The sequence below is a fragment of the Lissotriton vulgaris genome, chromosome 2_1, assembly GCF_964263255.1.
Source record: "Lissotriton vulgaris chromosome 2_1, aLisVul1.2, whole genome shotgun sequence".
NCBI lineage: Eukaryota > Metazoa > Chordata > Amphibia > Caudata > Salamandridae > Lissotriton > Lissotriton vulgaris.
The window spans coordinates 58,247,989-58,265,852 of record NC_141687.1 but is presented as its reverse complement, the minus strand read 5'-3'; the positions used below and the strand labels follow the sequence as shown (position 1 = coordinate 58,265,852).

General features: G+C 46.3%; 1 protein-coding gene across 1 annotated transcript in view; it reads right to left on the bottom strand.

The window, feature by feature from the left end:
* The window catches only part of LOC147729552 (sterol 26-hydroxylase, mitochondrial-like), a 154,967-nt gene that overhangs the window by 133,375 nt on the left and 3,728 nt on the right, over positions 1 to 17,864 (bottom strand). The window contains exon 3 of the mRNA XM_086954447.1: positions 9,559 to 9,749. Within this exon, the coding sequence (XP_086810573.1) occupies positions 9,559 to 9,749 (191 nt within the window). The remainder of the gene's footprint in view (positions 1 to 9,558; positions 9,750 to 17,864) is intronic.

The window sequence follows — 17,864 nt, the reverse complement described above, 5'->3', positions numbered from 1 at the left end:
CCGGAGGCGGCGCCGCCGATCCAGGCAGAATAGAAGGCCCCTCCAGGCCCACACCATGCAAGAGGGCCTCCACAGGTCCCCCAGCCGTCACTCAGGCCGACGGGCCGCTACCGCACCCGCCGGGTGCGCCGTGTCAATATCCTGGCCGCGGACAGAGTTCGTAGATCAGGGGCAGCGCCGCAAGTGGGGGCCGGCGGCACGGGGAAGGACACAAGGTCAGGCCCAATCCGGGCATGCCGCGACCCCGAGCAGCTCCCGCCGACCGTCTCACCACTCTACCGGCGCCCCAACTCGTGAGGGGGTCTGTTGAGCTCCTCCGTCCCCCGATGGCCTCCGCGTTCCGAAGTAGGCTTGCCGGGTGCCGGGGGGCCGCCCGTCCACTCCCGCTCCTCACCTCTGCTCTCCGGGCTCTTCCGCACGCCCCTCCAGCCGGTGCTGTTGCCGTCCGCTGCCGTTAGAGCCGATCTGCTGGGTGGCGAGATGGTGGAGCAAGCCCGCAGAAGCCCCCGACCTGGGATCACGGGGGTCTCGCGCTCCGCAGCGCGGGTCAGGCTTGCCGTTTCTGCAACCGCCGGGACTAGGTGCACCCGAGGCGGCGCTTGGACTCCGCCCACCACGGCCTCGTTTCAACTGCACCGCTCTCCTCAGGCCGCCGTGGCCGCCACAATTCAAGGCTGGGTCAGCGGGAATCACACGCCGGGAACCGGCAGCGCCACCCTCTCGCACCCCACCGCGGCAGTGCTGACGTCGGGCCCGCCAAGGAAGTGCTCGGGCCGGGACAATTGCTGAAATTATGCTAGTAAATAGCGGCCGGCGGCGGGAGCTCGACAAAGCACGTCCGCTCACTCCGCCATCTCAGCCACGCCCCCTAATAGTCTACTTAGATGGGAGACCGGTGTTACCTGATTGTATGCTTGCACCCATGGCTAGGATGTATCACAGGGTCACACACATAGGCAGAGATGCAATGATAAGACTGTTTAGACAAGATTGGTTTAACCCAAGGTTCAGGAATGTAGCAGAGAGTCTTTGCCAGAGGTGCTTAATTTGTCAACATATGAACCCAGGTAGGAAAACTGTAGTTTGCCCTGGGAAAATTGGAAAGGCAGAAGGTCCATTCATAAGACTCCAACTTGATTTCATTCAGTTGCCTGCTTGTCGAGGATTAAAATATGTCCTGGTCAGTTTGCCTATTTTCCATATGGGTAGAAGCATACCGAACCAGTAGGAATGACAGCCTAACTGTAGCCAAACTCCTTTTAAGAGAGCTCATTCCTAGGCTCGGTTTTCCAGTAAATATTGAATTAGACCGAGGGTCTCATTTTAATAATGAAATAATTCGATTAATTTGTGAAGCATTCAATATTGAGCAAACGCTACACTGTGCATATTCGCCCAGAGGCTTCTGGAGTGGTAGAACAACTGAATGGCACAATCAAATCAAGATTGGGGAAGATGTGTGAAGCATACCAGAGAAAAAAACAGGCTTAAGTCCCCATGAGATACTCATGGGAAGGGCAATGAGGCAAGAATGTGTGCCAGGACACAAGCTGTTAAATATATCTGATGATTTGGTATTGGAATACTGCAAAGAGTTGGCTGACCAAGTGCGTTCTACCTCTCACCAGGTTGTGGAAGACGCTATGGCCAGACAGTCGACTCAAGCACATTATTTGAATCCAGGTGATTGGGCAGTGATAAAGGATCACGCCCGAGAATCAGGCCTAGCATCTAGGTGGGGAAAAACCACATCAAGTAATACTGGTTACCACCACAGCTGTGAAGTGCAAAGGAATTCCAAACTGGATTCATGCCAGCCACACTAAAAGAGTAACTGAACCGGACGAAATAGAGGCTGAAGGTTGTACAGCTGAAGGATCTCAAATGATAGATCCTGAGGTAGCTGATGAAGAACAACCGAGCACCAGTCAGGATGAATGGATTCCAATAGTTGACATACCTGAAGTGATAATAAAAACAAGAAGCCAAACGTATTCAGACAGTCAGAGTGATAGTGAGGATGAGATAGGAATAGAAGAACGCACTCAGATTTCAGAAAACAAAATCAGTATCAAATCCGAGGAGGACCAGATAAGGAAAGAGCATGTACTCAGACAGAAGAAAACAGCAACAGCACTCCTGAGTCTGAGGAGGGACAGATAGGTACCAGAGAAAACGCTCAGGCAGAAGACAATCAAGAAATTACAAGACCTGAGCAGGACCAGACAGGTATAGAAAAACGTGTTCAGGAAGAAGAAAAAGAACAAAGCCAAAGTAAAAGCCAAATCCAACAAACTCCTGAACAGGGCCAGACTAGTAAAGAAGACCCCATCCAGGCAGAAACGGAAGAGGTAATAAGCCCTGGACAAGGTCAGCTAGAGAGGAATTCTGAAGACCACGAAAATCAAAGTGTGCCACAAATTAATGAAAATAAAAGAACACATGAAAAAAATAAAAGCACAGTGCCAGCTAAAAGACTCAGAAAAGGTGATACTTGGTCTAGTGTTATCAAGAGACTGAAATATCGCCTTAAAACAATAGGTGAAGAACCAGACCAAGTAGATGAAATCACAAGGTCAGTCTGGACCATCCACAGAGAAACACTGAAAGAGAAGTCCCCGCTTGAAAAGACTGAATAATAAATTCAAATGTCCTGAATGGACCTATGTGATTCTTGGGGACTTTGAGAATCTGGAAATCAGTGATGAAAGTGATGAGGAACTGATTGCTGATCAAATTGACGAAGAAGTGAGACCAACTTGAAATTAAATTCACAGTTTATATTCTGTGCAAAAGTTACAAAGAGGGGCTAAGTCTCCTTAGTCAAAAATGGCTGATAATAGAGTTACTGGAACCTCAAAAATTAATTGCATAAAGACATGCTGTAGAATATGCACATGTAGTATATTGATAGTACTCATAGCATGGCTGGGACTGACAGTAGCAATACCTTACTTGATGGATACTAATAAACAGAATGACATGGATACTAATAAACAGAATGACACTAGTACACATGGAAAGGTAGCTAACCTTAAACAAGAGAGAGTTGATTTCGAAGCACCAGATGCGATAGAATTGCACCATAGTAAAAATAGAAATGAGACAGATTTAAATGTATTTGCTAACCTGTTAGTACATTATGTAGAAACTATGGAAGTTAGTGATTGCTACGTCTGTATGAAATTACCAACATCTGTAGCAGAATGCGTGACATATCATCATTTACCACTGACATATGGTATTTCATGTAGTATTTTAGCTAGTTTGTTTTATAGAACTGGAAAGTTACAGTATAATTATTCTAATATAGATGTGATTTTTTCTGAAATTCCTATATGCAGAAACAATGGAAACAATAGATATAGCTGAAGTACATAAAGACTACTTAACATGTAATTTACACGAAGAAGAGAAAATATTTTTGAATTTGGTAGAGAAAAGGAGACAGGATTTCCATAGAAGGGCTACAGAACTGAAACCCCAGATACCCAAATGGGTTGAAAGGGAAGAATTTATTGCAACTGGCAAGACTCATGCTGCTATGTCTCTGGACTTTGAAAATAAGGGGAAAATCTGTCTCCATAGGTTAAAAACCGAGTACACCAATGTAATCATCGGTTCCAGTGAATGTAAACACAATTTCCTGATAATTGGGGGTTGGAGATTAAAAGGGGGAACTGATCCAGTTTTTCCTGGAGTGTATTTCATTTGTGGGAACAAAGCTTATTTTAAGCTGCCTGATCATTGGTATGGGAGTTGCTTTTTCGGAATAGTATTCCGAAAGGTATACCATGTAAAAAGAATCACTGGAAGCAATGAAGACAATAATGGACTGACAACAGAAAAGAGCTAGTTTTTCAGAAACTGTAGGCGATCTATTTAGTGCATTGATGCCTTAAGTGGGCGTAATTCTGAATACACAAAGAATTTGTAAATTGTCTACAGTGGTGGATCGCTTATCGACTGACACTGCTGGAGGATTTTAACTGATCAATACTGAATTCATTGCGATAAGATCAATGGTTTTACAAAATCGACTTGCTCTTGATATTTTATTGGCAAAAGAGGGAAGGGTTTGTAGAATGCTGAAGGTGCAACATTGTTGCACTTACATACCTGATAAAAGTTTTGAAATTGGAAGGTATGTCAGAAATATTACACATTTGGAAGAAGAATTGAAACCACTGAAGGTTGATAGTGCGTAGAAGAGACCAACTGATGGTCTCTTATCTGTAGGTAGTTGGTTTTCTAACGTAGGGAAAAGTATTGTAGGTACAGTACTGATGCCAATAATGGGAGTAGCACTACTGATTTTAGTAATAATGATCTGATGCAAATGCTGCAGGAACAAAAAGCGGTATGCAGTAAATGAGAATAGAAAGAAGCGAAAATACGATGAAATTCTACTTGAGGAAATGAAAGGGGATATTTACAAAAGAATGAAGGGGTTCCAAAAGAAGAGAGATAAAGGAAATCCTGAAGTGAAAGAAGGAATTGAATTGGAAGAATGCTAAAGGTGGCATCTGGTTCCGTAATTAGTGATGGTATAGAATACCATAAGTACAGAAACTTGCTTGGATTCAATCCTCTCAAAATAACTTGTAACATATTAACCAAAATGTTTTGTGATTGCTAATAAACGGCACTACACAACATTACTAGTATCTAGGGGAAGCTTTCCTATATGCTTTTACTAACAGTAACCCGAGTGTCCTAATATGGCCGCCGAAAACGTGGGAATCTTTCTGCGCATGCGTCTGCTACATCTACGTATTGTGACGTATCTTTGCTTTTGGTGGGAACTCTTTGCAGCTGTGCACTAGTGCCAAGATGGCTGCTTCATGCTTCACATACTAATGCACATGCTCCTGCTCGAACTAAAACTTGTATGTTCTGCTTAACTATAGTTAAAATAAAGAAATGGAGTTGGAGTAGAAATAAGTGGTATACAGTGCATTCATTTATTTTTTGTATTTATTTTATTTTATTTAATGGTTTTATAAAGCGCGTAGTAACTCGATGAGCATCCCAGCGCTGAGCTGTTTCTCCTGAGGCTTCTGGCCATCTGACTGAAGTTATGTTTGGGGGAAAAGGAGGGTCTTTAAGGATTTCCTGAACAGAAGATGGTTTGATTCTGTCCTCAGACTTCGTGGTAAACAGTTCCAGTGTTTGGCCGTATGGACCGAAAAACGGCGGCCACCGGTTTTGGCTTTTTTAACTCTGGGAACTGAAATAAGATTTTCTCCATTGGACCGGAGGTCTCTTTTCACTTTGTAGGGGATTAAGATTTCTTTGAGAAGGGGGGGGCCGTTATTGTTGAGGGTCTTATGGGCCAGGCAGAGGGCCTTAAAGATGACTCTTTCTCTGATTGGCAGCCAGTGCAGAGACCTGAGAGCTGGCTTGGCGGAGGATCTTGAAGGTGTGCCCGTGAGAAGGCGGGCGGCAGCGTTTTGGACTTTCTGCAGCGCATTAAGGGTGGCTTCAGATTCTAAGGTGTCTCTCTTTGACTTCATCGATAGCTCGTATTTAGGCCTGAAGGGTGTTGCAAACTCCATTTTGAAATGGCTGCGTCTGCACAGAGAATCACAGAAAACCTTGTAGCCGCTGACTTTGACAAGCAGCCAAAGTCCTGACTTATTCGCAATGTTCCTGGGAACCGGATCGTGTGACTCCAAGAGAGGAAGAAATTGAATGATTTTGAATACATTGTATATGAATTGAAACTAATATTACTGGGAGGAATAAAATCATGGGAAAGTAAATTATGGTCGGGAACATTGATCAACTATATCGAATGGAAATGATCTCTTTCTGGTATGGTGTGATGACCTCTCCTCATCTTTCTGACCAATCAAATGAAAGGAACAATTTGCAACATTAGGGGGTGGTACACACTTTGAAATGGCATAACTAAGGTAGGCTTAGTCAGTTATATTGTCCGACTTGTCACAGACCTGTCACTTAACATATGCTGAAGGAGAATCGAGAGCAGAGTGCTAGTCGAGCACTCTGACATAAGAATCGGGAGTTTATTGAGGGAGAAGAATCGATCGACCCAGTCAGGGTCAGAGAGTAGCCGTAGAGAGGGGTGCGACGCTGGTGTTGCACTGAGCGGAGGTTGCCTGTCCTGTCCTGCACCTGTCCTGTTCTGTTGGCACCTGATGACACCTAGGTAATCTTGCAGGACTTTAAGAAAATGCCTTTAGACATTGGTACCTGGTATCCATTGTTTGTCGGTGATGGTAATCGACAATTCTGTATCCCAGTAAGTACGTAATGGTGCCAGTAGGGGTGTGGGATCAGGTCTAAGGAGATGTATATTGCTGTTATTGCATGTTTACCACACATGTGTTAATAAGGTTTGTAGTAGTTGTGATGTGTAAAATCAAGGTGTAAATCAAAGGTGAAGAGAACTAGCAAGGGTCGGGTTAATGATCAAACTGAATAACCTTGGTTCATAAATAATAAATAAAGTAAAATTAATAAAATTGCATCGCGTATACTTGATCATGAAATAAGAGACCTCAATAAACAAGATTTATGTTTTAATAATTGTTTTCTTACTTGCAAAGCCTCTAATTTCACTACTGTTGCACCTGACTCACAAAATATGCATAGATAAAGTGTTTAAAACTTTCCTGAGTCTGTGGTTATTTTTCATTAAGGTAAATGTTAATATACTCTATCTATTATTCTAACTCCCTTGATCCTTAGATTTAGGACTTAGAGCACATGGTGTACAGTATAAGTACTAAAGGAAAATAAAATTCTGATAGGCAGGAAGTTAAGCTGGATTACCGGTTCAATGTGTGAAGGTCTATGGGCCCAGGTGAGTATGGTAAACTGAGCTGGTAATCCTGCGCCATCGTATGTCCCTATTCGAGAGGAACTCCTCCAAGAAGAGTACGGCCACACTGAGATCTTTTATCCAATTCTGGGTACTGATGCGTGGACAGTGTCTCCAGCTTTACATCATGTTCCAACTACATCAAATGATGAGGATTCAAATGAGCCAGTGTGAATGAGTGTATCTGATGCCGAAACATCAGCAACTGCAACCTCTGCATCTGTGGTTATGATGTACCACCAACAGAACCCACATCAAGTAAAATGATACGGTTACACGAAATTGTGCTGCATGAAAATTACTTGGATGCAGATTTTGAACACGAGAAATGCTCATCAAAGCTACAACCCAACTGGATGACTCTGGTCCACCTCAGGGTGCCACTGAAGGATCTAAATCAAGAACTTGTCTACAGTGATAACTACACTGTTGCCCTCTACTTCCATATTCCCTACCCAAGTACCAAAAGTGACAGGTTGTTATTTAATTTTTAGCCTACAGCAGCCTCCACATTTACCTGAAAAACTATCACTGTAGAGAGATGAAATATCCTATCAAATGTAATTGCCACTTTCCCGTATCTTCAGGAGACTGCTCCATCTTTTTCCACTTGGGTTTAGTAGAGTTCTTTGATACTACGCGTTACAGAAATTCAGGATGACTACCGACGTTAAAAATTATACTCCTCTTCAAGACCCAATATAATACATGGAAGCCTACAATATCTTTAGCAATGCATGCCTCTAATTTCCTTATTACAGAAGGCTTGTGACATCCCTAGTTGTCTGTAATAAAGAAACAACATAGTTACTCAAATGTAATAACTTATTACAACTGAACTGTGATGTCACAATGTTTGCTACCAGCAGCCAAGGGGAAAGGCAGGTCACTGAGCATAATTAAAATGGCACTTTAAAAACTGAAAATGAAACATGACTTTTCCTTCTGCTCTATTTTTTTACGGATAAAAGTGATAAGCAGAAAGACGATACGTACTGCAAGATGTTTATTTTAGCCACCCTATAGGTAACTATAGTAAAGATAGGGAATCTCTGCATGTTTCTACCTATTCTGAGATACATAGTTGTTTTTAAAATATCAGACTTGTACTATACTGTTTCTAATATCTTGTGGCAACAAATGTGGAACTGCTTTTTGGCATATTTAATTTTGCACGAGAGTTTCTAATTTTACTCTTCATGTTTACAAGCATCCGACCTCTTTTATATGAAAACCCCATCAGGGGGAGCAAGCTCTATATAAATACAAACACCTTTCCCTCTTCTATTCCGCCACCGACCATTCTCTATTCAAATAACTGAATAACATATCCACCACTCAAATGACTTCATATTTCACTATACTAATTTTCAACACGAATCCTTTATGGGTTCCGGAGTAGCGTGCAACTCGCCAGAAAAGCGCTTCTTTTAGGTGCTATATAAATGCAAACCTTTCTTCCCCTTCTATCCCTCCGCTATCTTTCTCACTCCAAATAATTGACTAATATCCACCACTCAAATGACTTTCAAATGTCACCATACTAATTCACCACTAATCCTTTATGGGTTTCCGGAGTAGCGTGCTTCAACACCCCATCCGGGCTAACAAGCGCTATATAAATACAAACCTTTTTTTTCTCTTCTATCCTTCTGCTATCCTTCCGAATCCAAATAACTGACTAACCTATCCACCACTTAAAATTTACTTGCATGTTTAACTATACTAATTTAACACTAATCCTCTATGGGTCCCGAAGTAGCGTGCTACTCGCTGAAAAAGTGATTTGACGCCTCGTCAGGGGTAGTAAACGCTATATAAATGCAATTATAATAAAATACAATACGCACTACACCAAGATACCAAGTGGTTTGTGGGAAGTGTTATGGGATGAACATGGGAAGATTTTAGTCCGCTAAATGCTCATTGTTGACAAATGTGATGTTCAAAAGATCTTGATTTCTAATTCCAACAAGCAGATTCAGGCTTCTATCCTCAGAAAGACGGTAGGTTGATTACCATTAAATGGGTAACAGCAAAATCTTTTATTTAAAGTGCTTCGAGACGGACGAAGCACTTAAATAAAAAGCAAGTTATTTTGTATATTCCTTGCATGGTCAGGAGACAGATGCAAAGCCTCAGATTTGGGTTAAGGAGTCTGGAGTACTTTGATCCAGGGTAAACCTAGGGCCGTTACGAGTTATTATTTTCAGAGAGTAATATAATAACCAGGGAACAGAACAAGGAACATAACAGGATAGTTTTAAAGGAAAAATAACCATTGGCATGATGTATCAATCAATTTCACCTTTTTAATGCCTATAGGGAAACAAGCCGATACTTAACGGCACAAATCCCTAGATGGACCACTCCTGTGGATTGCTGGTGACATTTACGATTTTGAGACTCTAGAGTGATGGGTGTCACAGCTGTAGTCCAAGGCCCATCTGTGCGGCAAAGAGTCCGCTCCCCTCACTCACACCCAACCACAGGAGAATCTTTGAAATCCAGCACCTTGGGCAGCCATGGCTGTGCCCAAAAGAAAACACTAGCTGAGGTGGGGTGGGTTGGTCTACAGAAAAGGTAGGTAGGGTTGGGGATGGCCTGACTGACAAGTGATAGAGCTTTTAGAGAGACAGGTCATTCTGGCATTCCCTTGGCAAGCCAAGCCCTGGACAGCAGGATTTCCCCCTGCCAGATGTACTCACGAAGTCAGGGGTCCTTTAGCCAGGCCCCTCAGCTCTCGGTGCTCTTTCAGGGCGTCCATTTCAGACCTCATTGGGAGCTTGCCCTCCTGCCGCAGGACGGCTTCGATGAACTCTGGGCTCGCCAGACTCACATTCCCATCAATTCCGAGGCTAGTCCTCCATATCGGTCCATACATCTTCCTCTGCACGATCTAAAACCCACAAGAGACAGAATGTGATTGTGTTCCTACAACTTGAATGTATGGTATGCATTTCTTAGGCGTGACATGAAATCCAGAATAGGAGACTTGACCCAACGTCCACATGAGGGGTCAAAGCTGTGTCACAGATTTCACGTAGGACTGGCAAGTACTCCTCATTTTGTCTTAGGATGAAAGCAGCGCAGACTTGATAACGAGCCATCATTTAATATCTGCAGCGTATCCTTCAGTCCCGCCTCCACTACCTCGCAATGGACCATATAGATGTGCTCCTGTGATGTCTGTTGTGCACCGTTCAGTACCCCGACAAATGCTCTACTATAGAGCCTGTATTACAACTTTTGGGCCTCCACTACATCTGAATGGACCCTACAGACCCAATACAGTGTGTCTGCTGCGCATCCATGACTTCCACCTCCACTACGTCTGAATAGACCCTACAGACCCGATACTGTGTGCCTCCTGCGCATCCTTGTCTTCCGTCTCCACTAAGTCTGATTAGAACCTACCGACCTCCAACTGTGCGTCTGCTGTTCATCCTTGACTTCAATCTCCACTACATCTTAATGGACCCTACAGACCCGCTACTGTGCGTCTGCTGTGCATCCTTGGCTTTTGTTTGCTTTTTTATAAAAAACATATACATACCTACAGTTTAAATTCATACAGGACCATTCAGGATCTTCATTGGCTGCCGGTAGGGCAGAGAATTAAGTTTAAAGCTCTTTGCTTAACTTTCAAAATTCTCAAAACAGCCTCCCCTCCTATCCTTGCACAGACCATTCAGCACTATGTTCCTACCAGAGCTCTTCGCTCTGCCGGATCTAATCTGGCTATAGTGCCACGGTTTAAAAAATCAAGGTTGGGTGGCCGCTCCTTTTCAGTGCTGGCAGCATCCCTCTGGAACTCTCTGCCGGCCCCATTGCGCTCTATTCCTGAGCTGCTCCCCTTCAGGAAGGCGCTTAAAACCTTCCTTTTTGCTACAATTTAGGCCTTCCTTTCAATCCTTTCATTTTTTCTGTCGTGTTGTGTTGTTATTCTCCAAGCGCCGGGACGCCACTTTGCTGCGGCATCCGTGCGCTATACAAAAAACAAATAACATAACATAACATAACATACAATTAAAGACTAAAAATAATTCAGAAGTTCATTTAAAACAACAGTAAGGCCAAGATAATACAGTTTATTCGGTATTGTATTCTTAGCTCCTATCAAAAAACTCGACATGGCAAAATAAGTATGTGGATCCTGAAGCATCTGCAAAAATATAAGAGCAACTTTTGTCTGTTTATATTTGTGTAAAAGCGGTAGGTTTCTGCATACAACTGTAAAATTTACACCAAAAATAAATGACGTCAACAATCAATAAATATTTATGTCTGTAATACCGAAAGGGTTAAAAAAAAAAAAGCATTCAGCTGCACAAAGCTTTCTTTAATGTAATGAAGCCAAGCATGTGGTCGTGTTGCTAAATGGAGTATCGTTTTTTAGGTTGAGCGTAGGCAGTGCGCATGCGCTGTCTGCAAGGCCTGCTGTATTTGATAAAGGACTTTGCTCCCGCTGTTGTGTGGCGTTTTAGGCTCCGAGTGAATTTTCCTGATTCATGCCCTTACATAGGTACAAATCACGTTGCCCTAATATAGGCATAGAAATCAAGCCCTTATTTAGGCATAGCCCATGCAACTCAAATACAGGCATGGCTACTTCCACCCGTACCAAACGTCAGAACAATTTCTTGGAAAATCGGCTTAAGCAGTTAGGGAACTTCCCCTTGCTTGAATATTGATTTGTACATTGCAAAGAACAACTATTCCCTAGAGGTTCTTTCCTGAGGTTATTATGCCCGACCTTACGTCAAACTATGGCATTCCTAGACACCTTCAAGGTATAAGTATACCGTCACTTGCTCTAGCAAGACACGGTGGTGCGGAGCAGTTCGACTATCTACTTGCCCAACGCAGCTCGCCACAGCAAGTGCCGAAGGAAGCCGACCCTCCAGCTGACGCACTGATCAAGAAGCTGTCTCTTTTCCTGCCGAGAATCCAGCTCCAGTGTTTCCAAGCTCCCCTTGCGGGGTGTTGGGAAATCGAGTCCCGAGACAGAGATACCAGACCTCATTCATTCTAAAAACTAAAACCTATGCTACACAATACTTACTTCTTCCCGCATATGGGGTAGGCGTATTTCAGAAGCACCAGTTGAGTATTGTAGCCATTGTTATTTATGTTTGTATTTTTATATGGCTTAGAAACCATACACTGACCATGTCATGAATGATCTAATATGTGACATCATCAGCAGTGGATTGCGGGTGCGCGAAATATAGTTGGTACAACTAACTATATAGGAGCAATTTCAATGGTTTTGTATGAGTGAAATCTCCAGCTAACTATAACACCCCTAAAACTTATAGTTTTTTGAGTGAATTTCAAAGGTTTTTCAAAAGCTAATTCCTAACTATATAAGGCATGTAGCCTATGGTTTTTTCAGTGAATTTGCAAGGTTTTTTAAATGCTAATTCCTAACTATATAAGGCCTGAAACCTATGTTTTTTTCATTGAATTTCGAGGTTTTTTTAAATGACAATTTTTAAATGTATTTTTTTTTATACTGATTTACTACATTTTTGCAGGCAGGTGTTCAGAGGGCACGCCACCTTTTTACAACACTCTGCAGCGCAACCCCTGGCGCGTTTGCAGAGGAGGAACTAATTCCCCTAGCATACTGGGGGTCCCTGGGGGGCAACTAGCCCACCAGGAGCCTCCAGTATAAGCCACGGGGCGGCATGCAGAGAGGTATAATGAGGCCACACCCTTTTTTACACCTCTCTGCAGCGCAACCCCTGGCGTGTTTGCAGAGTAGTAACTAAATCCCCTTGCATACTGGGGGTCCCTGGGGGCCAACTAGCCCACCAGGAGCCTCCAGTATGCGCCAAGAGGCTCTGTTGCTTTCCCCCAGCGGCGGTCCCCGGTAAGTGTGGTGGGGATTGTGGACCCCCACACTTCTTTTTCACTATGCCCCCGCGATTTGGTCCCCCCGGGGGGTAATTTTTAAAAAAACAGACCAGGTTTTTTTAATAAAAAATGTGGGCCTTTTTTGTCCTTGTGGAACCACCTGGGCAGGCCTAGGGGATCGGGGTGTATCTACCCTGCTCCATTTTAGTGTTCTTCACGTTTGTTTTTCTGCTTTCTTGTGCCTCGGTCTATCGAGCACAAGATGGATGCCAACACTTCCTGGTTAGAAGTGTTGTCAGCCAATGAGCATGCAGCTTTCTCGGGAAGGCATGCTGATTGGCTGCCACTGTCTGTCAAAACCCCAAACCAGGAAGTGTTGGCAGCCATCTTGTGCCTCGGTAGAACCAAGGCACAAGAAAGTAGTGAAACAAAGGTGCAAAACAAGCAAAGGGAGCAGGGTAGAAGCACCCTGACCCCCTAGGCCTGCCCAGGGGGTCCCACAAGGACCCCCCAGTCCCCAAAACGTTTTTTAGTTTTTTGTTAAAATCGCGGGGTACGCACACCATAAGCACGCGCACGGACGCGTACGGTGCGCGCACCCCGCGATTTCTAAAAATTTTAAAAATATTTTTGGGGGACTGGGGGGTCCTTGTGGGACCTCCTGAGCAGGCCTAGGGGGGCAGGGTGCTGCTACCGTGCCCCCTTTTTGAGTTCTACACGTTTGTTTTTCTGCTTTCGCCATCGAACTCTGGAACCTCCTAGACGCCACAGCCCCAGACGTTGCCTTCCTCACAGAGACCTGGATGAACGCCTCTTCAGCTCCCGACATCGCCATCGCTATCCCAGAGGGCTACAAGATCGTCCGGAGGGACCGCAACGCCAACCAGATGGGAGGAGGCATCGCCATCGTCCACAGGAACACCATCCGTCTCACGACCAGCACCGACAACACCCTGCCCACCGCCGAACACCTGCATTTCCAGATCCACACCGACCCGAACACCACCCTCAGAGGCACCCTGATCTACCGACCCCCGGGACCACGCACACAATTCAGCGAGGACATCGCCGACTTCGTCAGCCCGCATGCCCTCCCCTCCGCTGACTACATCCTCCTGGGGGACCTCAACTTCCACCTGGAGAACAACAACGACCGCAACACCAGCACCCTGCTCGACAACCTCGCCAATCTTGGACTCAAGCAGCTGGTGTCCACCCCCACCCACCTCGCCGGACACACACTCGACGCAGTCTTCTCATCCTGCAAAGACATCGTCTTCAACCACGCCAACGGACTCAACTGGACGGACCACAGCTGCGTCCACTTCACCTTCAAGAGAACGACGACCCACCACCACCAGCAACAGGCCGCCCGCAGAAGCTGGAACAAGATCACAGCAGACCAGCTCGCCACCTCCCTGAGCCAGCACCCTCCTGCCAGCTCAGCGAACCCCAGCCAGGCCGCCGACAACCTCACAAAGTGGATCAGCAACTGCGCGGACGAACTCGCCCCGCTGAGGACCCCGCCCAGCAGACCCGGCAGCAAGAAAGCCCCGTGGTTCACCGACGAACTCAAGAGCTCCAAGAAGAACTGTCGAGCCCTCGAGAAAGTCTGGAGAAGAGAACCTACACCGGACAACAGGATCACCTTCAAGCTGGCCACCCGGAAGCACCACCAGCTGATCCGCGCCGCCAAGAAAACTGCATTCAAGGACCGGCTGGACAACAACGCACACAACTGCAAGGAACTCTTCAACATCGTGAAAGAGCTATCCAACCCCAGCGCAGGAAACAACGACATCACCCCATCGCAAGACCTCTGCAACTCCCTCGCTTCATACTTCCACAACAAGATCGCGGACATACACAACAGCTTCAACAACCAACCAACGCACACCAAGACCGAACAACCACCCCCCACCACCACCCTCCACGCCTGGACCCCGATCAGCACCGAAGACACCATCCACACGATGAACTCCATCCACTCCGGATCACCGACCGACCCCTGCCCTCACCACGTCTTCAACAAGGCTGACGCTGTCATCGCACCCCACCTGCGAGACATCATCAACACATCCTTCGACACCGCCACCTTCCCTGAGAGCTGGAAGCACGCCGAACTCAGCGCTCTACTCAAGAAACCCACAGCGGACCCCACCGAACTCAAGAATTACCGCCCCATCTCGCTCCTCCCGTTTCCAGCCAAAGTCATCGAGAAGACAGTCAACAAGCAGATGGCCGCCTTCCTCGAGTCGAATGGTTCCCTCGACCCCTCACAGTCCGGCTTCCGAGCCAATCACAGCACCGAGACCGCCCTCATCGCCGCCACCGATGACATCCGAGCCCTGATGGACAACGGAGAAACAGCGGCCCTCATCCTCCTAGACCTCTCCGCGGCATTCGACACGGTCTGCCACCGCACCCTAGTACAGCGCCTCAGCAACGTCGGAATCCAGGACAAGGCGCTGGAATGGGTCATCTCCTTCCTCGACGGAAGAACACAGAGAGTCCGCCTACCACCGTACAAGTCAGAAGCCACCGAAGTCATCTGCGGCGTCCCTCAAGGATCCTCTCTGAGCCCCACCCTCTTCAACGTCTACATGAGCCCCCTCGCGGCCATCGCACGCCAACACAACCTCAACATAATCTCCTACGCCGACGACACCCAGCTGATCCTCTCCCTGACCAACGACCCCGCCACCGCCAGAGCCAACCTGCACGAAGGGATGAAAGAGGTAGCCGAGTGGATGACGACCAGCCGCCTGAAACTGAACTCGGACAAGACGGAGGTCCTCATCCTGGGCCCCTCACCCTCCGCCTGGGACGACTCCTGGTGGCCTCCCGCCCTGGGCACCGCACCCAAACCGACAGACCATGCACGCAACCTGGGCTTCATCCTGGACTCCTCCCTCTCCATGACCAGGCAAGTCAACAACGTTTCCTCGGCGTGCTTCAACATCCTACGCATGCTACGGAAGATCTTCTGGTGGATCCCCACCGAGACCAGGAAGACCGTCACCCAGGCCCTCATCACTAGCCGACTGGACTACGGCAACGCCCTCTACGCCGGTACCACCGCCAAGCTCCAGAAGAGACTCCAGCGGATCCAGAACGCCTCAGCCAGACTCATCCTCGACATTCCACGAACCAGCCACATCTCCGGACACCTGAAAGACCTTCACTGGCTCCCCGTCAACAAAAGAATCACCTTCCGCCTCCTCACCCACGCACACAAAGCCCTACACGACCAAGGCCCGAGCTACCTCAACAACTGAATCAACTTCTACGCTCCCAAACGCCACCTCCGATCAGCCAACCACGCCCTCGCCGCCGTCCCCCGCATCCGAAGAGCGACTACAGGAGGAAGGTCCTTCTCCTACCTGGCCGCCAAGACCTGGAACTCCCTCCCGACCGACCTGCGCCTGACCCAAGACCACCTCTCCTTCAGGAAGAAGCTGAAGACCTGGCTGTTCGAGCAGTAGCGGCACCCCCCCCCCCCCCCACCCCCAGCGCCTTGAGACCCTACGGGTATGTAGTGCGCTCTATAAATGTCATTGATTGATTGGTTGATTGATTGCTTTCCTGTGCCTCAGTCTACAGAGGCACAAGATGGCTGCCAACACTTGGACCGGCCGCGAGAGGAACCACGCCGGGTTCTACGGCACTGGCTGGCGCTTAATCACGTCTGCGGCACAGGACAGGAAGGTACGCAATGGAAGTTGGATGGTGCAATCTCCTTGCTTTTAAACCTGCATCAACCCACTTGGGACAATAAACCACGTTTATTTTGTGCAAGCATTCCAGCAGATTCACTTGAAGTACATTACTACAGCACTCTGTTGACCAGAAGGCAGTACGCCAGATGTAATCCACTCGGAAATCAAGTATATAACAGGTGCTGTAACTTGCTGATTGCTTTCCAAACAGTCTGCCCAAGAAGAAGTGCAGAGGATGCACGAAACGCGTCGGAAGTAGGACGTTCATTTGGATGTTTCTTTTAAACAGGAATTTGCAGCTTGCATCAATAAAAGCATTGAACCAGACCTACCTGTTGTGAGGCTCGTTTCACGAAGGTCAAAACTTTACGTTGGGATATATATATATATATATATATATATATATTTTAGCAGCCCGTCCCGACGTTGTCCGGGTATGAATTGCTGCCGGCCAGTAATATATTGTTTTGTAGGATTTTGTTTTGATAGCATTTCTTATCTGTGACAGGCCTGTGAAACGCTCCGATTCACAGTGCACTACTGATATAGTTAAGAGTGCGCGTTCAGTAGTGTGTGAACTCTAGTTTCCCTACTTTATTTTTCCTTGCAATATTATAAAGCGTGAACTCGACAACATGGCATGAGCACTATTTACATTACAGAAGAACACATTCATTTGTGGTAGGCACGGGGAGATAAAGTCATTTGCCTGGAATCACAGGATGTTGAGCTGATGCCGAGATTCAAACATAGCTCCCCAGCTCTAAAGTTCGCAATTCTAGAACTTGTGGCAGGAGGTGTGTCTTAAAGTGTATGTCGGTGCTGGCCATCAATGAGATATACCTGTGCATTTTTGAAATGGGTGGTGAAAAAATATGAGTATGTTGCTGGAGATGTGGGCCGCCGTGCCACCAATGTACTTACCGGGGGAGGGTAAACACCCAATATTCCGCAACTTTCTTTCCGCATACCATCACTCCGCATACTTTCATTACGAAAGTACCATGACTCCGCAATGCCATTATAACGCATGGCATTATATTTGATATGCTTTTACCACGCATACATTTACAACGAAATTTGTTGTAAATGCATGAATCATAAAATGTTTGGATATGGTAAGTATGGGTATAGGAGTATATGTTTTGGGGTACTGCGGTATATGTTTTGGGGTGTTTGGGTATTTTAAGGTTTCAGATATAGCTTTGGGTTATGGGGTGCAGGGATCGTTTTAGGGTTTATGGATAGGTATGGGTTTTGGGGTACAGGGGTATTTTTAGGGTTCAGGGCTAGGTTTGGGTTTTGGGGTACTTTTAGGGTTCAGGGGTAGGTTTGGGTTTTGAGGTACAGGGGTATTTATACGGTTCAGGGCTAGGTTTGGGTTTTGGGGTACAGGGGTATTTTTAGGGTTTAGGGATAGGTTTGGGTTACAG